Genomic DNA, 25,844 nt, shown 5'->3' on the forward strand with positions numbered 1-25,844 from the left:
GTCCTCAATTTTAGCTATACAGGTAGAGAAGTTTAATGTCATGTCCTTAATTTTATCTATACAAGGAGAGAAGTTTAATGTCATGTCCTTAACTTTAGCTATACAGGGAGAGAAGTTTAATGTCATGTCCTTAATTTTAGCTATACAGGGAGAGAAGTTTAATGTCATGTCCTTAATTTTAGCTATACAGGGAGAGAAGTTTAATGTCATGTCCTCAATTTTAGCTATACAGGGAGAGAAGTTTAATGTCATGTCCTTAATTTTAGCTGTTCAGGGAGAAAAGTGTAATATAATGTCCTCAATGTAAGCTACCCTCAGAGAGAAATTAGCTACTAGGGAGAGAAGTGTAATATGCTGCCCTTAGTATTTGTCTGTTATCGAGAGAGAGAGAAGTTAAACGTGGTGTCCTAGGTTTTTGTTGTTGAGAGAGAAGTGAAATATGGCAGGTTTCACAATTTGGGTGCTCAGCATTTCCCAAAATTGACCAAATATGAAGTGTTACAGAACATGACATATGATATACTGTTTGAAAGTTTAACATTTCAGGATACTAGAAATTCATATTTTATGAGCGTCAGCTCATTGCAGTGTGCGTAAGAGACCTTCAAAGTTAACTCCCCCTGATTCTCACTAAATGAAGAAGCTTGCTGAAATCTCTCTGTAAATCACATAAACTACACAAATATAACACAAAAATATTCACAATCCACCGAAGAACACCCAAACAGCTTACATAGGAAGAAAAAAAGCTGGAAACCTAAGATTTATACCCAGATTACTCAATTTGTTACATAACCCTGCAGTTAAAATAAAAAATTAAGTATAGTATTCTATAATTGTCAAACAAAGCACAAAACTTTCCTGAGCTCTTTGTAATATGAAAAAGTAATTTAAAATGTACTAAAGTACAGGTTTTTACGAAAATTCACAGAAAGATACCCAAGTTAGAGGCAAAACAATAATTTTTAATTATTGGGTTATCTCCCGTGAAAATTGGAAAAATATCATTTGAAAGGTTATTTTGCCAAAAATACATCACATAAACACAGAAAACCAATGGGAAATGAATATTAAGTAACAGTGTGTGGTAAAAAAGAGAACACTGTGTACTTTAACCCTTGGAAAGGTGCATTATTTTGCCTCAGAAGCAGAGTAATTTTGAGATTTTCGTGATATCAGGGGGGGTTATCAGAAATACGCGTAAATCCCTTATTTATACAAATAAAACCACACATCACTGAACTGGCAATTGAATACAGAAAAGAAACACAAAAGCAATAAAATCCTCAGGAAGGCTTAAAATTAAAAATAAATGTGTCATGACGTGGTCGGATCAGACCTTCGAATTTTGGACATGCGGGGTTATTGGTACCATCTGAAAGCTTAATTATTTTTGTCTTGCTTTCAATGAAAATAATACCCATTAATCTCGAGGAGAAGTCAAAATATTTGCGACTGAAGGCATAAAAGGCGTTGAGCCAAAAAACAAAATTTTCATAAAAACTGTCTAACACTAGCAGAAAATTGCCTGCTCCTTCGATTTCACTATTTTGACAAGTGCTTGATTTCACCACGGTGCCTCACATTATTTGTATAGCAGAGATGTGAGTTTGAAAGTGGGGGTCTTTCAGTTTTGTCACATTGTCAAGTCCTACTGTCAGGTGATTAACCATGTTGAAATCATCGGTAATGTTGTCTGGTATGAATATATTCATTGTGTGTGTCATGAGTCGGTTGTCGTCATTTTTGTAATGAGAGACTACTGGATAGAGTGTCATCTGCCTCTTACAGAAGTGGGCAGACTTCACTACATAAAGGTAAGTTGTTTTTTCTATTCTTGGTAAAGTCCTCAACAAGAAGGACCTGATCTGCAAATGAAAGGAGTAGACAAATGATGTACAATGTACTCTTCTTTTCTAGCATACATCTAAATTGCAAAGGGGTAAAAAAAAGTCTGTGAACATTGTTTCATTGGCCTTATACATGATCTCACCTGCAAAGGTGTAGAAATTAACATGTAGGTGAACTCTTTATTCTAGATCTAGTATCAAATGCTTTAAAATTGAAAAATATTTAGAAAAGAAATCTATAATACGAGGGCTGTCCCACGGAAAACCGGAATTTGGCTGTAATTTGAAAACTATTCAATATTTTCACATTCTGTAAACGCACACTTGTAAAACAATCATTTAGAAATTTCCCGATTGAGCACCATGAGCATCGCACAAACCAAACGAGCACAGCAGTTCTCAAAAGATAGCTACCCCCTTGGAAAATTGGTCAAGGGTAGAAGTGAGGTCTGTCATTCGGTTTCTGACCGCAAAAGGTCTCAAACCTCTAGAAATACACACTGAAATAAAGTCAGTTTATGGGGAGAAAGTAATGGCAAAGTCACAGGTATATGAGTAATGTAGTAAGTTCAAAGCCGGGCACTCCGATATCAATGACAAAGTTTACTCAGGATCTTGTTTTTCTGCCAAGACTGAGGACAACAAGAATCGCGTTAACGAACTTATTCAAACAGTCAGGCGCCTAAAAATTCGCAAAATTTGCGAGTCGCTAAACATTTCAAAGTCGACTGTCTATAGGATAGAGTTTGATGAGCTGCACTATTGAAAGGTCTCTGCTTGATGGGTTGGGGCCGAAAAAGACCAGCGGGGTTAATCATTTTGCAGCATGGCAACACAACGCCACACACCGCAAACGTCCCGAAAGACTGGTTCCAAAGGTTCGGCTAGGAAGTTCTACTACACCCCCCTCACAGTCCTGACTTGGCCCTGTCAGATTATCACCTTTTTGAACCAATGAAACGCCATATTTCTGGACAGCGATTCACCGACGACGAAGACCTCGTGGAAGCCGTGAACGATTGGTTGAAATCCCTTGACGAAAGATTCTTCAGGGAGGGTTGTCCAGCGAGATGGTGATTACATTGAGAAATAAAGCACATGTTGAGGTATGATGTGTTACACTTTTATTATAATAGGACAAAGATTTGTGCTTTTACGGACCTTTTCCGGTTTTCCGTGGGACAGCCCTCGTATCTATGGCCTGCAAAAAAAAAAAGCAAAAAAAAAAAGTAAATAATTTATAACCCCAAGTCCAAACTCCACCAAGACTGATTGTAGGGGTGCCTAGACCCTAACTTAGCAACACAGAAAGAACAGACTGAAATTGCCCTCCAAGCTGTAGTTAAAAATAGTAAAAAGTGCCAAAAAAATTACCCACAAATGATCTAGATCTAGAAGAATGTAGATAATGTAGCCTAGATCTAGATCTAGATCAAGCTCTATTTTTCACCTCAAAAGTCTGTCAAAATTCCAATATTCCTCCTTTCAAATCATCAAATTGCTTTTTTTTGGTTAAAGGAACGAAATTACATTAAGATCAACAATAAATAACCCACGCGAAACTGAAACGTGCAAACACATTCTATCCGACGCCATGCGATGTCACGTCCTTCCGAATCCGTCATGAAACTTCAGTGCATTTTTTACCATCAGCGCGATCGACTGCGAATGTCCATCCGAATCTAGAATGTTCGACTCAAATTGCGCGTTTACGATGTTCTTTTGATCGGGATGATTTACTATTCCCTTTATTTACTCCATTCTTGTTTTTTTTCATCTAGTCTTATATCAAAGTTGAATGAATAAACACGAAACATTATCAGAAACTCTGACTTGATAAGAAAATGCGGAATATTTACGCAAAACTAACATTCTTGTCGATCGTCAGTAGGTCGATTGCCATCGGATGGACAACATTCTAAACCCAATTGCGGACGAACCGTTCACACAAGAAGTCCAGGCCAGCAGCGAATATAAAGTATCCGTCCCCGCGATTACGGGAACAAGGAAAGAATTATAGTTTTCCGTCACGTGGTATCGATAATAGCTTTCTTTGTTCGCGGTCGATCGCCATTTTCTGTCGGACGGACACGGTCACGTGAGATATATCGGCCCATAATTTCTTAACCTATGACAAAAAAACGAACTTTTTTCAAATTACACGCTCAGAATAAGTGTTAGTTTCACATGGGGGCAAGTTTTTCACAGACTTCATATAGAAAGGTAGGCTTAGAAGGCATTTTGAGAGCATCTTAATTCAGATGGACAGGTGTGGAAAAAATACCGCCCTATTATCGATCCCTAGCCTAGGTCTAAGGACATGTAGGCTTCAGATTTGCTGTTGTAACAACTTTTCAAGGCTATTTTCAAAATTCTACACATTTTTGTGGAAATATGAGTTTTTGGCCTTATCCAGATGAGCTATCTGACTAGACCTAGAAAATGGGAAATGGTGTCCTTCTGAAAAGTGACGATAGACAGCCTAAGATCAGTCATAAAAAATGAACAATCAAAAAATGAAAAATTTTAATGGTTTTCTAGTTTATTTGAAGCAAACAACACAAACACAGTTTGAAAAATTGTTGATTTCAACAAAACATAATTTTATAGGCATTGAAACATCTCACCACCTCAGTGCGCATAAAATTGTGAAACCTGCCATATAGTATCTTTAAGTTTTTGTAAGTTGCCCACAGAGAGAAGTGTAAACATATTGTAGTCTTTAGTTGTTTTTTGTTTTAGAGAGAAGGGTAACATTATCCATCATCAAGTGCCAGATCTGGAACAGACATTGGTGATCTTGGCTTTCCATGCATCTCTTCTCTCAAATGCTCTAAAAAAATCTATATCCTGGTGTTTTCTCATCACCAATCAGTTCAAGTTTTCTAGAAAAGTTGTTTTGGGTTTATCCCTTTCTCTTTTTGCCGTTTATATTTCCAGTGATAACAAGATGTTCAAAGCCTTTATGTCGGTTCGAGTGTCCCAGAAACTGTATTTGTTGCTTCTTTATTGTTTTAATTAATGAGCGGCCTACTTAATCTTCTTTCAGTACTTCCTCATTTGTTTTCCTTTCCTTCCATGGAATGCACAAGTCTCTGAAGAAACCACATTTCTGTTGCTTTTATTTTATTTTCACTATCTTTGGTAATTGTTCAGCATTTCACAACTGTATAGAAGAGGTAACCATACATATCCTTTTAAACCCTTAATTTAGTAGTCACTGAGATGTTTCTATGGGAAGTGAAATGTACTGTCCTTACTGTTTGTCTGTTGTGCAGAGAGAAAAATGTAATGGAAAAGTGTAGTATACCGTCCCTTGTTTTAGTTATAAAATATGGAAAAGTGTAATTTACTGACCCTAGTTTCAGTTATTCTAAGTGAGAAGTGCGATATGCTGACCTTTGTTTTAGTTATCCAAAGGGAGCAGTGTGATTTATTGACCCTTGTTTTAGTTATTTAATTAGAAGTGTGATATACTGACCCTTGTTTTAGTTATCTAAACGAAAAGTGTGATATACTGACCATAGTTATAGTTATCGAAAATGAAAAGTGTGATATACTGACCATAGTTATAGTTATCGAAAATGAAAAGTGTGATACACTGACCCCTAGTTTTTGTTTGTCGTCCAGAGAGAGTTAAGTGCAATAATATCCTATGTTAGTTGTCATTAGAATTAAAGTGACCACAAGATAACTGTGCTGGTTTTTTTTCCTTTTAGCTTGTTCAAGACCCTGGCTATTCGTTTCTTGAATGAAAATGTTTAGTTCATTGACATGGTTAAAATACTGTCTCTTACTTGCTTATTATTAGATGTTTTGAGGTGTACTTAGGCTTTTTTTGTATATTTAATTCCAGATAAATATGAAAGTGAGAAAGAGCAGATCGAAAACACAATACAAGAACTGTCCGCCAAGATAGAAGAAGAATTTACAGGTAATATATTTGAGAAGTTGTTTCAGTAATGCCTCCTTTAAAGGGAGGAGTACGAATGTGTAGTCCACTCTTGTTACTATGTATGTCATAGTGTTTCATGTTTATGTTTATAATTTGATACATTTTTTCTTGAACATTTTGTATCTGATTATTATCAGGGTGACTGCCGGGCCCCTGGAATTTGAGGAAATCTGTAAATTGCCCCAGGAAAATACATAAAAGTTCTCAAATATTTGAAAACCAAATCCGATTGTGTCCTTGGATTCATTTTTGCCGTTTGCGATTGTGATATTCATTCGGCTTTTCCCGGCCTGAGAGTATGTTTAGCGCGAACAGGCGGCTATGGCACCAAGCGGAAGTGTATGCGTGACACTGAAGCTTGATCGGGAAAATCAAGGTCTACATTCGCCATCGTTACCAACCCAGAAATTTGCTGGTAGTTGTCTGATGTTGTTGTTGTTAGCGATCCAGTAGCATCTGAGCGTTAACTCTTCTGCATGATGCCATTCGGTAATAGTTGCATGTTTGTTCTAATTGTTGTCTTGAGGAGTAGAGGCAATTAGATGTGTGGGGTAGCTTGGGAAGAAAACATCCCCTTAAATCAGTTAGTTTTCTACATAACTGATGATGTTCCACTGTCTCTGAGGGGTAGTCACATAGTGGGCAGGCAGCAGACCGCTTTACTCCTATTCGGTTGAGATGTTGGTTGAGGGGTACATGTTGTGTTCTAAGTTGGAAGATTATGGATTGATCTCCCCTCCTCAACTCATTGATTGGATCTTTGACCAGTGGTTTAATTCATGTGGCCATACATCTTCCTTCCTGTCGTACCTGTGGCCCAATCATTCATCCACTCTTCCTTGAGGTTTGACTTGATCATTTGGCAGCAGGTGGTGTAATTCGTAGGAATTTCAGGCTGAAGGAGGCTAGCTCCTTTCTTTGTAGTAGTCTGGATAACGCAACATTTGTAACATGCAGGTTGTGCATTACAAACGCTGTGTTGCCATGAAAATAAATCAATATTTTTCCTGCGCTCTCACTTGTGAGGAAAGAAAAAAGAAAGTCTATACGAGCATCTTGTTGGTCTTGCCATCGTGACCGGTCAGTGAACCTGCCTGTTCGCATCACATTGTGAGTACCGGCGATTGTTGGGGTCACCAAAGTTCATTCAAAGCTGGGAAGTATAGGACTCCGGAATGAGGGGATTATTGATTTTTAAAAAAAATACACTTGGGGGAGGGGGATGGGGTTGAATGAAAGCAACACCAGATGACAGAAACTGAAATTGAAAGCAAATTTTAGTATTTTGAATTTTGATTACTATTCTCTCTCTCTCTCTCTCTCTCTCTCTCTCTCTCTGTCTCTCTCTCTCTGTCTCTGTCTCTCTCTCTCTCTCTCTCTCTCTCTCTTTTTTTTTTTTTGTAAGTGTTTTACGGCCCTCGCAACTGCATACGGTCATATGAGCACGCGGGACACATTAAACATTTTCAGTTGGAAGGAAATTTTGAATTTTGCGCGGGTGGCGGCCGAAGCCTACTCTTATCGATTTTAAACCAACAAGAGATCTTTAACGTGCGCAACTTGCACACGCGACCTCCAAGATTTTTCGCCCTTGTCTGAGAAGGCTAGGTGTAGATCTTTCTTACCAGAAGATCAGGGGTGTGGCTGAAAGATAGTAAAAACAGTGCTTCCACTCTTCCGTATTTTTACAGAAATCCGTACTTTCTGCCAGTTCCGTACTTGTCCCTCCATCATTATCAACTCCCTCCGTAAAAAAACTGCGACAGTGCAGGACTGCTGAAAGTCCGTACTCGCCTTCGTATCGTCTTGTATAAGTTACGGATATTTACGGTAATTCTCTCGGCAACAAGTTAACGTTATAGAAACCTACCAAATTGTGCATTTCCTGCAATCGGACATTATACCGCTATGTCCCAGTCCCATGCATTCATTGTGTGTTGGTCGGCAGTACATTTTTTACCTGCAGATGGATCAAAGTCTGGCGAGTCTTTTGTGCCACTTTCTTCCTTTCTGTCATTCACTCATTCCTTCTGTCTATCTTCGGATTGTTGCCGCGGCTGGAAAATCTGCGCATTGATCAAGACTGATTTTGATCTTAGACAGAAAGTTACTGTCGGAAAGAAACTTTTTTCGCAAATTTTATCTAGGTCTAGAGAAGTGATCAATTCGAAGATTCTACGGCACGTGAACGCAATATAAGGGCCGCGATGAAAAAAATATATGCTGATACACGGGCGTGCCCACTACGGATGGGATCGGGCGATTCCGCTGATCGCCCGACTCGGTCCAACAACCGTGTTTGCTTTGAAACTGAAAACAAACACGTTTGTTTTTGAGGCTATCGAGTCCGGCGATCGGCCCTATCGGCCGATCCCGTCCATAGTGAGCACCCCGTATAAAATCAAGAATAATTCAAGGTGGTGTTCCGAGGTTGTGACAGGCGACTTTCAGACATGAAAATTTAGAAAAAATGTGGGTATACGCTGTGCAACCATATTTTGAAGGTACACCTATTCATTATTCCCAGGTTTGCCTGCTGTCAATGGTGCGACTACAAATTAATTGAATTATAGTAGCAATGAAAGGGGAACCTGCTTTTAAACATTTCCAGCATTGGAAAGATATGCTGGTGATGAAGTCAAACAAGACAAAATGTTGGTGAAAAAATAAATATTATGGGCTGAAGGCAATATCTTCAAAAAGGCTCCCAAATGCCATTTTCTACCCTCTAAAAGCACTAAATTTCAATTTCTTCGGGGGCTTCGCCCCCTGAACCCCCACCAGGACTCTGTCCCTGACTTACTTTTCAGCTTCAGCTGGTGGAAGCACTAAAAGGGAGCCAAGGAGAAACAGTAGAAAGGCTGCAGAAAGAGTCAGCACCCAGAGGAGGGGGCAAAGGAGGTGAGGGGGTGGGGCAGAAAGTGGAGACGAAAGCAGACGACAGAACATTGCTAGAGAGCAGGAAAGGAGATAATTTTAGCGAAGAAAATTCTTCAGTCACTACTCGGCTTCAAACTGGGGACCTTTGAATTAACCTCTAGGCCATGAGAGCCCCCAGAGCTCTCTGCAAAGAGTGCTTTGATGCATGCCTTGTGTAGAATCGGGATTCGTCATACTCATACCTTGTAAGCCGAGTTTTTAACTAAAGGGTTTGCGTTTCATTGGATGGGTGATAGTAAATTACATGTATTGTATATCTATATATTTTAACTTTCTGTTCAAGATTCACACTTTCTCAGTGTCATTGCATCTTGCCCTCCAACAGTTCTTACACCTTTTTACACAGTGTCATACTATTTCCTATTTGAGACAAGCTGAAATGAAAGCCTGATATTGCAAATCGAGAGCAAATTAACCTGCACACATACCTCTTGTGAGAATAAAGAGTTGCTACATAATGATACCTTTGGGTTCCCATGTCTCAGGCACAACAGAAGAACTGAGGAGACAGTTGAAGCAATTCTCCACTCAGGTCCAAGCCAAGAACAGAGAGTTACAAGAGGTAGGTTTTTACACTGTCAATGTTCCTAACATTTCAAGATTTTTTACAGGTGTTTCCTCTTTGTGGATGTGTTGATATTTCTTTGTGGATATGACTTAATGCAGTGGTGTTACTGTGTCCATTCTTGCTATGTTTTCTGTATAATTATAAACTGGTGTACTCAAGCAAATGATTGTGATCATAGTCTAGTCTATGAATGGTTGTGGGGTTTTTTTAACTGCTGTAATTCTTATGTGGACTGTTATTAAATTTTCCGTGTGACTTTAAATATTTTCTGGGCCTTAAAAGAGTGGTACTTATTCGGACTCTGTTACACCCGACTAGGGCAGTGCTACTGACTGAAGTTGTCTTTAGGCCATTCCCGGGGGGGGATATTAACATGTTCTTATGCACAGTAAAATTGTAAATGGGCTGATTTATCAATGTCATGCTCATACTGTGCTGGGACAACATAAGGGGAACTGCTGCTTTTTCTTTTCTGATCCTTACTATCGTCATTTTCCCTCTACTTCTTTTGTATGTTTGTCACTCTCTTGTGAACTGCTATTTCCGGGGTCCCTTGATAGTCAAAGCAAACTTTGTGCTGTTGAAACTAGAGAAGTGAGCATAGTAAGCCTAATTCCCTGCTTGGACTTCTCTGTTGACATCCACCCCTTGGCGCTCATTTGACCTTATGCAGTTGTGAGCACCGTAAAACCTTTATAAAACAAGTGGACTGTGTTATTAACTTTTTTCAGTGACTTTTGATATATTTCAGTGCAATAGGAAGCAAGATGAACTGACGTCTGAGCTGGCCCGGTTTGAGAAAGAAACCAACAAGCTGATGGTGGAGTCGGGAAAACTGCAACAAGAGGCAGAAGTGAGAATATATAAGAGAAATGAGCTTGCTTTATGCCTGTAAACATGGTCTATATTGTGCCTGATCTTTGAAAAAGCACACAAGTGTACAACATGGTAGAGAGAGATGAGTTTGCTTAATGTCTCTAAACATGGTCTTTATTTTGCTCATTCCTGACAAAGTGGATACATGTGCATGACGTGGATAAGATGAGTTTTGCTTTATGTCTGTAAACATAGTCTTTATTGTGCCTGTTCTTTGGCAATGAACATACATTCATACAGTATGATTAAGTTGTATTTGTGTATAACATTTTCTTTTTGTTGTGAAATAATATAATGTGTTATTGTGGACAGCTCTGTAACAATACCAACCTGTCTATTGTGTTCTCTTCCTGTTTCAGACCAACAGTGAAAAGATCGAAGAAAGGGATGCTAAAGTCCGGGAGATGGCCGAAGAATACAACTTTACAGGTGAAGATTTGTGTGTCTCTACATTGGCATTTTGTCACAGTGCTATCAAAATGGCATAATTCAGAGTTGTGCCAAAATGCAAATGCCTTTTTTTTTGTTTGGTGCTACTATATCTATCTTTTGGTATATTCAAAACAAAAATGCACCAGCAGTCACAAAAGTAACATGCATGGCAAGTTTTACCATTATTAGATGATAAGTAGTCTAGTTAAACAGTTGTTGGTTTTTTTCCCTGTGTCTCAAAAGTAACAAAAATGACATGTGGCATTTTGCTAGTGCAGTCATGAGTTGGGCAAATTGACCATACTTGAGTTCAACTCTGAGCAAATTGACCATACTTGTAACCTGCTCAGAGTTCAACTCTGAAGGTAAAGACCTTTGTGTTGTTAACGTTTGGTCTAATTGTCTATGTGTACAAACTTTGAAGGTAGAAATCTTGGGTTATCTGTGTCAGTTGTCAGTGATTGCTTACGAATGATTGGCTAACGGCTTTTGTTTAAGTCCTAAAATCCATGCTTCCTTTCATTTCATGTTTGAAGATTTCAGATTTCTTCAGTTATGAATATGTCTGCTGAACATAATAAGTCTGTTTTCTATGCTCTACAACTTTGATCTCTTTCAGGATTTGAGGGTGCTGGAGAGATATCGGACTCTAAATATGGCCAATTTTTCAAAGAGCTGAAGGAAAAATTGCAGATCATGATGGATGAAGCTAGGAAGAAAAAGGTTTGAGATATTGATGAACTAACAGAATTACCTCATTGTATTCTTTTCGTATTCTGAACTTTAACTCATTGACTACTGGGCCCTTTCACCAGTCACTAGCACTGAATACTGGCATTTTTTTGAGTATTTGAAAACACCACAACTCTCAAAATTACCCTATTGTAAATATTTTTTGACACAATAAAGTTACAATCAAGCTTAATCTAATACCAAAAAGATAAATTTGTCTGAGTCTAAACTTTAATTTTTATGCTTTTAAAAAAATTGGCATTAATTTGATTTTCCAAAAAATTTCCCAGGACGTGACAGATAGAATGAAATTCACAACGAAAACTAAAATAAAAGTTCAGAGCATTCTGTTTTGATTTGTATGCATGTGTGAGTGTATGGTGAAAATATAAAAGCTGGTCTGTGCCTTTATTCAGACCCATGCACTGAATTGCACAGGGTGTCCAGCAAGGTCGTAAAGCCTTTAAAAAAAAAAAAAAAAATTCACACCCTGGTCGTAAATGGTAGTAAATATGCTGTGAAGGTAGTAAACATTTGGTTATTGGTCGTAAATTAAACTGCGTACAGAGTGATGAGGCCAGCAAGACTTTTCTGTAAACGGAGTCATAGCCACGGTGCTCAGCGATTACCAAGTCCGATCTTTTGTCAAAATAGTACAACGATCTTTGAGTAGTATCAGTATCGCGGAACTCGAATATTTGAAAACCAAATCCGATAAGGTCATTAGGCTCCTTTTTCCTGTCGCGATTATAATATTCGTTCAGCTTTTCCCCATCCGAGAGTACGTTTCATACAAACAGGTGGCTATGGCAGCAGGCGGAAGTGTATTTGACACCAAGGCTCAATCGGGAAAATCAAGATCAACTTTCACCTTCGTTACCACCCAGAAATTTCCGGGGATAGACTGATAACGCAACATTATTTTGTGACGTGCAGGTTGTGCAGTATAAACGCTACGTCGCTGCGTAAATAAAATTTAATTAATACTCGGACTCGTCACTGTGCTGTCACTTGTGCGGGGAAAAAAAAGAAAAGAAAATACAAGCGTTGTCAGATTTTTAGATTGCTGGGCTCGCCATCGTGACAAGTCAGTGAACCTGCGTGCGCTCGCATCACAGGATAGGCTACGGCATAGTGTGAGCACCGTTGTTTGTTGGGGTCATCAAAATTCATTCAAAGTCTGAGCGTTGCGCTGTATAGGACTACAGGATGGGGCTGGGGATTATTGATTTATTTTTTTTAAAGATACACTCCTGGGAGGGGGGGGAGTGCTGAAGGCAACACCAGAGGACAAAAACTTGGAAGCAAATTTCATAATTTTGATTAGATTTAGAGCTCTCTGTAGAGAAGCTTTACAGGCCGACAGATGAACTGAGCAGGACAGCCCTATTTATGACTGATACCAGCCTTCAAGTGGGATGCGATCAAGAAGAAGAAGAAGAGAGAGCTCTCTGCGTTGATGAAGGCCGCATGTGGAATCGGGATCCTTCATACCTTGTAATCCGTGTTACTGAACTAAAGTGTTCGCGTTTCATTGGATGGGTGATAGTAAATTATAACTATGACGTAGCTTTCTGTTCAAGACTGGTAGGAAATTTCGAATTTTGCCCGGGTGGGGGCCGAAGCCTACTCTAACTGATTTTAGACCGCCAAGGGATCTTTAACGTGCGCTACTTGCACACGGGACCTCTGAGATTTTTTGCCTTTTTCCGAGAAGGCTAGGTGTAGATCTTTCCTACCAGAAGATCAGGGGTGTGGCTGAAAGACAGCAGTAACGAGCCAGGGAGTAGCAGTAGAAAGGCAGCAGAGAGTCAGGAGCCGAGAGGAGATGGCCAAGGAGGGTGGGGGGCAGAAAAGTGGAGACGAAAGCAGACGACAGGACATTGCTAGAGAGCTGGAAAGGAGGTGAAACGAGACAATTTTGAAGAAGAAAATTTTTCGGTTGCTACCCGGATTCGAACCCGTGACCTTTGAATGAGAGGAGAACGCCTTATCGGGAGGAGCTACCCTTGAGGACCATTTTCTGTTTGTTGCCAGAGATCAAATCTAAGTACACATATAAGTCAGGCATAGTAAAATCTCTTGATACGCAATTTTCTTTTGGCATAGTTACAGCGGTTGCTTTGGAAATGGCCACCATCTTGAAAATAAACAATGAATTTCAAATCCCTAAGACTTCTTATTTACGGACCACAATTTGAAAAAATTTGGTGAGAGTATACCTGAACCACACCCTATCAGCGTAACAGCGAGTTTTTTTTTTTCAAAAAGTGCAAAAGAAGAAAAAAATATGAGAAATTTCCTGAAGTATAAAAAACCTTTTCTAAAGTTAGGTTACGTAATTGCTTTTACATTGATGGCATCTGTTTCCTGAAAGTTTCGTGTCAAAAGGATGAAAACTAAGGAAGGTGTAGGGGGAAAAATGCCAAAAATTACATTTTTAGAAAAACGACAATTATTGTGAAAATTCACTACATTAACCCACCCCCATGTTTTCAAAGGCAATTTACGAGGAGAATAAATACTTTCTCAATTGTCTCCATTGTATTTTTTGACAAGGAACTGAGTCATTTTTTAAAAGCAGCCAGCATCTCAATTTGCATAGCCTGACCCAAAATCTGCAAAACCAAGGGTTGCTCCTCCCCTCAACTCATTCACTATGTATTTTTTTCGGCTTGTGGACGAATTTTTTTCGGGAGGGCGAAAAGAGATGGTGACTAGTGTGCAGTTCAAAGGTCTTTGGGGCCAATAATTCAAAGAAATATCAACATATTATATACCAAAATTTTCAGTATGGTTTGTCAAATACATCTATAATGTTTATTTGTGTACTTTTCAACTTTGGTTCCTGTAAGAAGCGATTATTCAACACAATTTTGATTGGATGCTGATAAAATTTGAAAATAAAAAATAAATAATCTTTGGTGAAACTCAAAAAATATGTTTGCACCTAGTCAAATGATACATCAAAATAACCATAAATGAATAGAGCACTGGAAAATAGTGAAAATTTGCAGTTATTTACAAACATTCCATAATATTTGTACACTTGAATCATAACATCCGAAAAGAGCTCTCGTATCTTATATGGATTTATTCAGAATTGCTTTTGGAATAAACCTATAGTCTTGAGTGGTACTTTTTGTGTAATTTCACAAAAAATGAGTGATTTTGGGGAGGAAAAAAATATTTTGACAATTTAGATCTAGACCTAGATCTAGTACTCAAAAATATTGATTTCTCAATAACAGTGCATTGGCAATTTGAGTCCCAATAGTATCAATATTATAAAGAAGAGTCCTGCTTTTCTTTAGTGAGCAAAATAATGAAACATTTTGTTGTGTAAAAGTACTGGGACTGGTATCTGGGCTATAATTTTGGCATTGCGCTAAAAAAAATCGCATAAACTACGAAATCGCATTTCAAAACTGAATCCGAACTTCGGATTTTCAGTGGAAACGCTTGACCCGGAAGTCTATGTTATAACCGTTATTTCAACATGGATACATGGATTGGAATAAAATCTATGCGAGAATTAAAGGTCGGCGCTCGAGCCGCCGGGAGCGGCTTGGCATATGGAAGACACTTTTGCTGCGCCGCTGCCCACGGCTCGCCGTAGCGAATGACTTAACCTCTAGGCCACGAGAGCCCCGAAGCAGACTTTGTGCTGTTTAAGCTAAAGAGGTGAGCAGAGCAAGCTCGATTCCGCGTTTGGACTTCTCTGTTGACGTCCACCCCTTTGTGCTCATAAAAACTTATGCAGTTGCGAGTGCTGTAAAAACCTTACTAAAACTAATACTAAATCTAGCGGCATGCGAGTGTCTGTCTATCCTCCATTTTGTCGACTGGACTTTGTTGTGTGTTATTTTCATTTTCATATATTATATTATGTAATATTACGTTATTGATGGCGCAAATGAACTCCCTATTTCGAGCTGGTCTGGGGCTTGATTTGCTGAGTAGTAAAAAATTTTTTCCAAGTAGTAAATTTTTTCAGGAAATATTGCTGGACACCCTGATACATGAGACAGATGTAGGGCACTGAGTTGTGATTTCGTTGTGCTAACAACAGCACCAGTAGACTAGTGCTTGATCTAGTCCTAAAACTACGACTCGGGGCTGTGTTCGGGTAATGTCCAGGGTCCCAACTATCAGACACACATGTTCTGATTACTAGAACTAGTAAGACAGACAGAAGTATCAAAAACAGCGAAATTATCTGATTCTTCTTCGTGCAACTTCTTCGACCGTTACTTCGACGCGACTATCAAGTTACTATCAATTGTATAGAAAAAACATAGCGATAGTTTCGGTCTGTCCAACCCCTGTTGGGGTGACTGTTCTTCTCCTTCAATTTCTTTAAAAGTTACCACGCTTCTTCCGCCAAACTCGGCCCGAAACGAAAGAAGTGGTAAAACTAGCACTGGAGTTCGTTTCTGTACAAGTGACGGGAGCACAAGTTTCAGGACAAGAGCGCAAAGTCCATCCCATCGGAGCTACGGGATCCGTATCAGCGAACCAGCCTCCCGTCCTGTATCTGTGATGGGAACCGTAGTCAGTGAGCTAATATTTAACGGTCAAGGTAGTCTGTGTAGTCTTCAGGTTTTTCTGATCTGATATGGGGAATTTCACACGCTTATAGCATTCTGTGGAACTGCCCACTGTCTGATTCACTTATACTTTCCACATGTCTCAATAAATTCACAACACATAGTGTATCACTGCTAAAACTGTCGACCACGTTTTTTTGTTGGTAGTTGGTAACTAACTTGCTGCTAGACCTGAGGGGTTTCGGGTAAAATCAATAGATGGGACCCTGCAATTACTAAAACCCCTTGCGTTTGAGTTTCCTTTTCCTTTTTTTTTTACTCTTACGTGATGTGTTTCTGGACTTCTAGGGTATGTAACTTCTGACGTTTTTGAGTCGATTGAACATTGTTTGAGCTACATCCCTTGATAACTGAATGAAATTTTGATTTTTTTCCCTGGACGACCCGAAATACAATTTGGCAAGATAGCAAACAAACCTGGCAACATTTTTAGGTTGTTTTTTTCCGAAATTGTGACACGTTTGCAAAAGACTATAAGACTATAAAAATATTTATTGCCATTTTGCATCATTATTGATATAGGGGCCAAAACGCTTGGCACTCTTCAGACTTTGAACCGTAAGTACCTGGCAGCGAGTGAGTTAACATGCTCACTTTAGAATCTTGTCAGTGGGATAACAGACTTGTTCAAGCAATCAGAATGATTCTGACCTTAAAAATATGGGATAAGTCAGCTCTGATTTCTCATGTTTTCTTGTTTTATAGGAGGAGTACGAAGAAGAGGAGAAAAAACTTCAAGAGAAAGTTGACAGTTTGAGGGAGAGCAAGGCCAAACTGGAGAACAGTGAGAAAATGAAGCGAGACAATATGGTAACCTTTTGAGACCACTCATTCTTTATTACATCATCCAGTAATTAATTGTTTAAAAACTCTGAGACCACTTGATCTTTGTGTTGTCAGCCAGTATTTGATTGTGTAAAAACTTTGAGATCACTTGTTCTTTGTTATGTCAGCCTGTATTTAATTGTGTAAAACTTTTCGGCCACTCCGTTGCAAAATATGTATAGGTTTAACGCCCCCATGTAGCACTGCAAGGTGTATTTAGCAAACAGACATACCTCTGAATTTAGCAACCATCTATGACAGGACGGATGAGCCAAATGGAAAAATTTGTATAAAGTGCCTTTCATAGGGACACAGCTTCGGACAGAGATGAGCTTTGATCTTCCCGGCCTGCAATCTTTGTTACGTCAGTCTGTATTTGATTTTGTAATACAAGTCTTGAGTTCTTTTAATGTAATCTATACTTGCATTTTTGTCTTCGTATGTCACGTTGCTACGTGTATAGTTGTACCTGCTCTAACAACTACTTGTCCAATACAATCATCTGTACAAAAGATTACTTCCCACTTCCCCCTCTTGCATTTATGTCTATATTATAATGACACTGTCCAAAATGACCTCCTGTCTGAATTGATCACTTTCGCTCCTTGGCAATGGATAGGTTTAACTACATTTGTACCTTGACATTTAGTGCTGTTGGGGTTTTTGTTATTGTTCTTTTTCTTTTTTGCTTTTCCATGTTTTAATTTATTTCATTACAGTGATTTGTTTTCAGTGATGTGAAGTATATTAATAGTTATGAGTTTCACCTACAGGATAAGAACAAAGTTGAGATACGAGAAATCAAACAGAAGCTGGCCAACATGATGTCATCAGAAGGTCGACTGACCAATCTGAAAACAGATCTCAAACGGGCTGTAAGTACCAGGTTTTAATTATAGTGAAGTAATGTCTGCATAGCCTTGTGGGAATTTTTTTCTTTTAATCTGCCGAGTGTAACAAACAAGGTGACTGTAGGTAATTGAATGGTCCTGGGAATGACCCAGGAATTTGTATAAAATCATGGAGACCCCATGATGCTCCAGGAATATAAGGAAGTCTCTAAATTGACTCTGGAACATAATTGTGTTCTCCAAAATTTCAAAAACTTGTTCACATAAGGTCAGTAAGTTCACTTTTTGCCAGTTGCTTTTGTTGTATTTGTTCGCCTTTCCATGTTCTAATACTGAGTTTTGCATTAATTATTGGGGGACTGGATTTACATTTGACACATTATACAGTCTGTGTGTGGAAGCATCTTTTGGGACTTAATAGTTGCGAAGCTCAGGACTTTGAAGAATTGCACACTAAATTCTAGATTTGACTGGCGCTCTGTGCAGGATGGCGCACAATTGGGAATGCTTTGTGTGTATTTACAATAGAGCTCAAAATGTAGGGTGTCCCAAAAAAAAAGGACCTAATTAAAGGGCAATAGCTCTATCATCTTTTGACCAATTTCAGCAAAACTATGAACAATTAAGTTTCAGTCAAGTGGACATTAAATATTTCCGTATACAGACCTGCCACTCATCCGAATTTTATCGGGGATGTCCCGATTTTTTAACCCGAATCTCAAGCATCTCGGTTTTCCCGATTTCATTTGTGTGTATTCTGATTTTTTGTTGTTGTGTCCAATTCTTGGGAGTGGGGGGGGGGGATCTGCAATCTCTTTTGCTTGGAAGCACCGATTGGACTTTTTATCGCCGGGAACTCGGAATGCTATTTTCTAAAACACCAATACGGATCTAGTAGTTGACTCACGCACATTATTTCTACTAAAATTGAAGTAGTATCAATTTTGAATTCCGGCTTGGATACTCTCAAGATCTACTTTCGCTTTCTTAGATGGTGGCCTGATTACTCATGGGTCTCAATATTCTGCTATTTAGCCCTCCTTTTTGTGGAGCTTGAGTTGTCTGGGCTACTTTGTGCTTTCCTGACTGTCATTGCTGTCAGATTGTGTATGCTTACCACCCATGACATGTCCAATTTCTTTTTCAAGTTGTCCTCTCATCAATCCTATTTCCCCTTATGCTCTATATCCTAGGTGCTTGCTGTTTATTACCATGGGTCTCAATAGTCCGCTATTTAGCGGATTTCCGCTACCGCCGTTTCCTCCGCTAAACTCCGCTGCCGCGACAGCCGGCCAATCAGAAAGAGAGTTGTTGGGAGCAGGGTGATTGCCAGGTCCCAGGAATTTTTAAAAAATCGCCGAGACCCGGGAAAACACATAAAAGATCTCATATTTGAAAACCAAATCCAATAACGTCTTTAAGTTCATTTCTACCGGTCGCGATTGTGATATTAATTCGGCTCTGAGAGTATGTTTCGCGCGAACTTGTGGTTTTTGCGGCAAGCGGAATTGTGTCACCAAGGCTCGACTGGAAAATCAAGATCTACTTTGGCTTTCATTATCACCCTGAAATTTGTCAGTAATTGTCTGATAACGCAACATTTATTGTAACATGCAGGTTTGGCATTACAAACGTGGTGTCATCATGAAAATAAATCAATATTTGTCTCTGTGCCGCCACTTTTGGGGGCAACAAAAAGAAGAAAAGAAAGTTATAGAAGTGTCTTGCCGGGCTCGCCATTGTGACCGGTCAATGAACCTGCGCGCGTTCTGAGCGCTTCGAAGTACAGGACTCAGGAATGGGGGGAGATTATTTTTTTTTTTTAAAGATGCACTCGGGGATAGGGGGAGGGCTGGACGCAACACCAGAAGACAAAAAAAAACTGAAACTGGAAGCAAATATGTTTTATGTTTAGAATTTTGATTACTACTACAGCTCTCTGCAAAGTAAAGTCTTTAGCACCGATCTTGTCGCCGACTGCAAGCGTGCTAATGAACCAGCTGTCAGGAAAGCAGCAGCAGAGGGTACAATTCGTTCGCTCCCCCTGCCTGATGTAGAAGTCTGGACTGACGGTTCAGCTGAGCACGGTACTGAGTATGGAGGAAGTGGAATACTGATCAAGACCGGCGATACCGAACTCGACCAACATGTACCTGCGGGCCGGTATTGTTCCAGCTACAGGGCCGAGCTTGTAGCTCTCGACACAGCGCTTGACATGCTTGTGGCAACACATACAGCAGGCAGCCTTCCCTCCCAACAGTGCACGAATCCATGTATACACTGATTCTAGATGCGCCCTACCAACCAATCGGAAAAGGTGGCCTGCTCAATCTGGCAACATCTGCACACCCTCTGTCAACGCTCTGAATGTTCCATCCACTTACAGTGGATTCCAGGCCACGCCGGACTGGCTGGGAACGAGGAAGTTGACAGCATCGCCAAAGAAGCAACAGCGCTTACCCAGATTGACACGCCAATCGATTTCTCGACAGCTAAAGCCGTCATCCACCGATCGACCCGCGCAAAGTGGAAAGGAGAGGCGAAACCCAAACTGCCATTTGCCCAGCTGCCGTCATTCCAGCTTGAGGCCTCGCTCAGACGACAGGACCGCCGGCTTCTCTCCCAAATGAGAACTGGTGGAAAATTGCCCAAGCTGAGATCATATCTCCACAAAATTGCCCCAGCAGACAACCCAGATCCGTCCTGTCGAGCTTGCAAGGAGGAGGACGAAACTATGGTACATGTGTTCCTGAGGTGTCCCGCCAGCTATCGTGCTAGAACCCGTCTGCTGGGACATTTCAGTAACCCACTTTCAGCACTTTTTAAGGACCCCCGGGCGAGTGTTGAGTTCCTGCGTGCTGTCGGCATCGCTGACCGTTTATGAAGCCACAGCACCAGAAGAGAGAGAGAGAGAAAGTAAAGTGTGCGTTGGTGCAGGCCTTGTGTGAAAACGGGAACCGTCATAACTTGTAAGCGTGTTGTGGAACTTTGGGGCCTAAGTGTTCTCGTTTTATTGGATTGGTGACAGTAAATTAGATCTCTATATTTTAGCTTTCTGTTCAAGATACGCAGATTTTCAGTTTCACAGCATCTTGCCCTCCCACAGTTCTTACTCCTCTCACACTGAATAGGTCTACTTGGGCTATTCTACTGTACTTTGAGCATTAATTTTTGTCTGTCACGTTTATTATATAGGCCTATATATATTATGATATGAATCATGACCGTCGATATTCTGGTTCTAGGCTCAAAACAAGATTCATTTTTATATAGTTTATATATATATATATATATATACACAGGCGAATATGATGAAGGGAAAAATATTAATAAGTCGCACAAGACCCAAGGCACTTTCTGTACGTAGTCAAGATTGTAAATATTTTGTACGTGACTCTAAAATTATCTCCCAAACCCTCAAATTGGTGTGAAATAACCTTGCTTTGATAAATTATTGGGTTTTATTTCTGCATTCTAGGATTCAATAGTATAGTGTAATAATAATGGGTGTTTTGCGAAAATGGGCTTTTGTGGCGATCACCCGGAAAGTTCCTCCTTTTTTAGAATTCTGAGTTGAGACCCATGATTACATGTAATCAAAGATAGTACATAACAAGATGGGCCACTCAGGCAAAAAAGTGTCCGCAGGAAGTGCGCTCTTTGCTTCAGATGGCGCTGCAGTCTGTTTTGAAGCTCTCTTTCGTTTTTCCAGAAGAAGAATAGGAATAGCACCTCCTTGTGTGCGCAGATCGACTGCTGTTCATCAGCAGTTCGGGTTCGTTCAGTGTGGAGTTTTAGTTGTTTTTTATTTTAATGACCTCTAGCCTTTCATTCTTAAGTCAAATTAATCGAAGAAAGCAATCACCCTTTCCTCCGGAAGAGGTTTTTTGTCAGCATAACCATTTTAAAAAAGCTTTCTTCCGAAATTCATTCAAAAACTTGCTAGTTTCACTTTGATTTTTTAAACTCAAGTAGGATAACTCTGTTCGCAAAAGGTGCGCTTTTGCGAAGAGGGCGCCACCGAATTTTGAGGACACTTTTTGAATTGGCTCAAAGAGAGAAGTGGCCCCTCTTGTGATGTAATCAAGTGTACTCTGAATATACATTTATTTTGTTTGGGCAGATTTAGAGATTTTAAAACTTCCTGAATAACATCTGTTGGGGCCCAAATATTTGAAATAATGGATTTTTAAAGAATAGAATATTATTACTATTGGGGGGAGGGGAGCTGTTTCCCTTTGACAAAAATATTTCAATAAATTATGGCCCTTGATTTATAGGAAGAGGTTTTCTGTCTGCTAGAGATTATTTTTCTATTCATGGTTGATGATGGAACAATCTGGAGAGATTTCTCTTCTTGTGTATGTTGCTAGTATTTTCAGTTATTAGTTAAGTTACATTATGGGAGTATATTTTTGCAATGATCATGATACAGTTTATAAATTAGCTGCTACTTATAGTGAGGGGATATTTTTGTGTTTGATCATGCTATAAACTCTGTTCGTAACGTGAAAGGATGATTGGTTTTTTTAAAAAATGATTACATGATCATGTACTATAGATAAGTCTCTTACCTGGTGGATGGATGTTTTTTTATGATGTCATAAACAAATTATTAGCCACTTTGGTGGTGGGTGGACGTTGATCATGTTTTGAACTATTTTCTTTATTGTATATTTTCCAGGAAAATGATCTCCAGTCTACAGAAGCTGCTGTAAATGTGGAGGAATTACGTGGTGAAATCGCTTCTCTGGACAAAAAGAAAAAAGCTCTCGATGGAGAAATTGGTGAACTCAAGTATGTACGACAGACATAGTTAGGAAAGACTTCTTAGCTGTAAATTTTCTTTAACTAAGCTGAGGTTTTGAAACAATTCCCCCTGAGACCAGTCGCTTTGACCAAATTTGAAATGGCTACTGTTTTACGTTTCCTTTGAGTTTTCCACTAGAAAAGTTGGAGGGATTAGTCTAGCCCGTTTGTTTTCTATGCAAGACGACAGACAGATAATGTTTGGGAGACCTGAAAAAGGCCACTCAGTTTTCTTTTTCTTTTAGTATTCATCCATCAGGCATGTCACATTTATAACTGCATTTGCATAGCTGCCAACCAGTAAGTGAAAAATTAAGAACCGTTCCTTCCTGGTTCATGTCGGATCCTCCCTTTCAGACCCCCTCCAACAGGAGGAAGGAGTCCCCTAGGGGAGCATCCTTTCTCCTCTCCTATTTGAAATCAAGATAGATTCCATCCTGAAAACCCTCCAAAACAGCATAGACACCTCGTTATACTTTGACGACTTTTTGATATGCTGCCGTTAGAAAAATCCTCATCTAAGATCTATGGAAAGGCAGCTGCAAATGCAGCTCAAACTCGAAAAGTGGGCAAACAATAACGGTTTCAAGTTTTCCCCGTCAAAGACGATTGCAGTACACTTCTGCCGAACAGGCAGACGTGTACTGCAGCTGGATTTGACTCTCTACGCGGAAAGGATTCCCGTCCAGGACCAGGCTCGTTTCCTCGGCGTTATATTCAACAAAAATCTCACATTCATACTACTCATCAAAGACCTTCGTGTGAGGTGCCTGAAAGCGTCAAACGCTTTGAAAATTCTATCGCACCTTCTCCACTTGTACATCATTCTTGTCCGATCCAGGCTGTCAGGTCTACGGATCGGCAAAACCACACATCCTAAAAATGCTAGCCCCAGTGCAAAACCAACGACTCCGCCTCGCTCTCGGGGCTTTCCACACTTTTCCGGCTCCAGGCCGAGGCAAACATACCATCACTCACACTCAGACACGCACAACTCTCACTACAATACGGAATTAAACAGAGCTCAACACCAGAGAATCCAGCACGCAAGTGCATTTTTAAAACAAACTCAGATACCATAAACAAATTCCAAAACAACAAAAGACTCATCAAACCCTTCGGCCTCAGAATCCTTGAGGACCTCAAAAACATACAATACACTTTTCCAAACAAGACATCCAACAAATTTTTTCCCCGAACTCCCTCCGTGGCACCTCACCAAGGCAAAAGTAGACTTACAGCTGACCACACACGACAAAGCAAGTACCAACACCAAAACATTTAAAGCAGAATACGAAAAACTTTAAGAAATATACCCCGGTGCGGAGCTTGTCTTTACAGATGGCTCCAAAAAAGACAATAATGTGAGCGCCACAGCCCTATCTTCAAACAGTACACACCAGAGGAGACTCCATCCTGAAGCCTCCATTTTCTCTGCGGCACTGGACTCAGTGTAAAATTCTTCTAACAAATCTTTCCCTCTCCTTTCTGACTCTCTGTCTTGCATCACCTCACTCACATACTACACAATCCTACTCCCCAAAATAGTTACACTACAACAGAAAATGCACACCTTAACTGAAACGGGGAAAAGTATCGTGTTCGCATAGATACCTAGCCATGTGGGCATCCGAGGAAACGAGCAGGTAGATGACCTGGCGAAGAAATCCTTATCCCTTCAGTTGGGATCAACGACGAACACTCTCCCACAGACTGACTTTAAAAATAAAGTAAAAAAGTACACCTCCAGTCTGTGGGAGAGCCTTTGGAAAAAACAAACTAATAACAAACTGCACAACATTAAACCCAAACTGGGACCGCGAAATCCTTTGGGCCTCTCCGGAAGAGATGAAGTTATTTTTACTCGATTGCGCATCGGACCCTAACACACAAATACCTCCTTCAGGGAGAGGAGAAGCCCTTCTGTGTCGAATGCGACACAGATTTTACCTTTAGACTCATTTTAACCGAATGTCTAGACTTCGGAGAGACCCGAAGGAAATACTTTAAATGCAAAAAATTGCAAGACATTTTTTCCGTCGTTGTTCCCAACAGAATTTTGGATTTTATGAAGGCCATTGGCCTTTATGGGAAATTATAGAGTGAAATTGAATTATTAAAAATTTTTCTGTTATTTAGGAAAGTTGTTTTAGATTGAAAATATATATTTGCACCTAATTTTTAATATTTTAACATTTTAAGATCTAACTACTGACCCAAGCCCAGCCGTACAGTGAAATGTTGCGAATAAAACTAACTTGTGTTTCGCCCCAAACTATAATAAAACTAAAATAAAAAATGAATTTAGTATGTTTTTAGGGTCTGAATATGGAAGTCCGTTTTTGTACAGTATTGGAAAATAATATGCATTTTCTGTTTTCTAGTCTTGCTCCTGACGGACCTGCACATGTTGAAGTAAAATTCAGAACTTTTGAGACCGGATTTGCAAATAGAAATGAGAGCAACTGTAAGAAATTGGAGAATTCTTTTGATGTGGGTTTACATTGAATTGTTTGAATTTATTGAATGCCGAAAAGTGTGTATGAAGGGTTTGGAAAAGGGGGGAAAGACCAATGTTCACCATCTTGACATGGTCTTTTGGTTTTGAAAAGTTGGCAATTTATGCACTTGTTGATTAGGCTGAAATTACGAATGTCTGTTGTGTTGTGGTTTGGCACTTTCCCATAGCATGCTCAGGACCTAAGTGCGATTCATTTGTAGTGAAAATTTTTATTGAGCATCTTGGTCTTTCTGCTGGGATGTTGTATCCCCCTTTGCCCAGGTTGGTACTGACAGGCCGGGTCAAAATCCGTCTCCTAAATGATCAAAATTTCGTCCATGAGGATGTAAAAACACAATAAGAAATAAAAGGAATGAATTCAAGTCCTGAGATATAGTCTGTCTGTTGTGTTCATGGGGATGTAAAAACACGATTAGAAATGGAAGGAATAAATTCATGTCACAATATAATCTTGTCTCCATCTTGCCCCATGTCCCTCCACAGCACAGAGATGAACCAGCTGCACAAACAGTCCGGTGCTCAGGCTCAGCTAGAGATGTTTGGGGCCGACCTGCAGGAGAAAGAGGCCACAATTGGCCGGTTGAGGGCCACCCATGAGGAGAGCATCACATCTCTGCTGGGAGACATGCCTGGAGACGAATTTTTGAGGGAAAGTGTGGATGCCTACATCAGGTGACCAGGGGAGGAAGGGGTTGGTCATCAGGTCAGGGGAGAGGTTATCTGGTCGAGTGAGAGGGGTCAGGGTAAAAGTATTCTTTGTCAGTTGTGTGTTGAGTACACAGAACAGAGATGCCAATCGGTTTTTAAAGATGCGCTGTTTTAAAGCATTTTGACGCCGAATATGCATATACGCAAAAAGTGAGGACAAAAATCCT

At 39.8% G+C, this 25,844-nt stretch overlaps 1 protein-coding gene across 4 annotated transcripts in view; it reads left to right on the forward strand.

The window, feature by feature from the left end:
* The window catches only part of LOC101847050 (DNA repair protein RAD50), a 59,615-nt gene that overhangs the window by 20,226 nt on the left and 13,545 nt on the right, over window positions 1-25,844 (forward strand). For all 4 annotated transcript variants that reach the window (XM_005102834.3, XM_013085104.2, XM_005102836.3 and 1 more), the window contains 9 exons: window positions 5,707-5,784; window positions 9,231-9,307; window positions 10,065-10,166; window positions 10,549-10,618; window positions 11,241-11,344; window positions 16,669-16,773; window positions 17,562-17,663; window positions 22,324-22,436; window positions 25,453-25,641. In XM_005102834.3, the coding sequence (XP_005102891.1) occupies window positions 5,707-5,784; window positions 9,231-9,307; window positions 10,065-10,166; window positions 10,549-10,618; window positions 11,241-11,344; window positions 16,669-16,773; window positions 17,562-17,663; window positions 22,324-22,436; window positions 25,453-25,641 (940 nt within the window). The remainder of the gene's footprint in view (window positions 1-5,706; window positions 5,785-9,230; window positions 9,308-10,064; window positions 10,167-10,548; window positions 10,619-11,240; window positions 11,345-16,668; window positions 16,774-17,561; window positions 17,664-22,323; window positions 22,437-25,452; window positions 25,642-25,844) is intronic.

The sequence above is a fragment of the Aplysia californica genome, unplaced genomic scaffold (genome assembly GCF_000002075.1).
Source record: "Aplysia californica isolate F4 #8 unplaced genomic scaffold, AplCal3.0 scaffold00344, whole genome shotgun sequence".
NCBI classification, from domain to species: Eukaryota; Metazoa; Mollusca; class Gastropoda; order Aplysiida; family Aplysiidae; genus Aplysia; species Aplysia californica.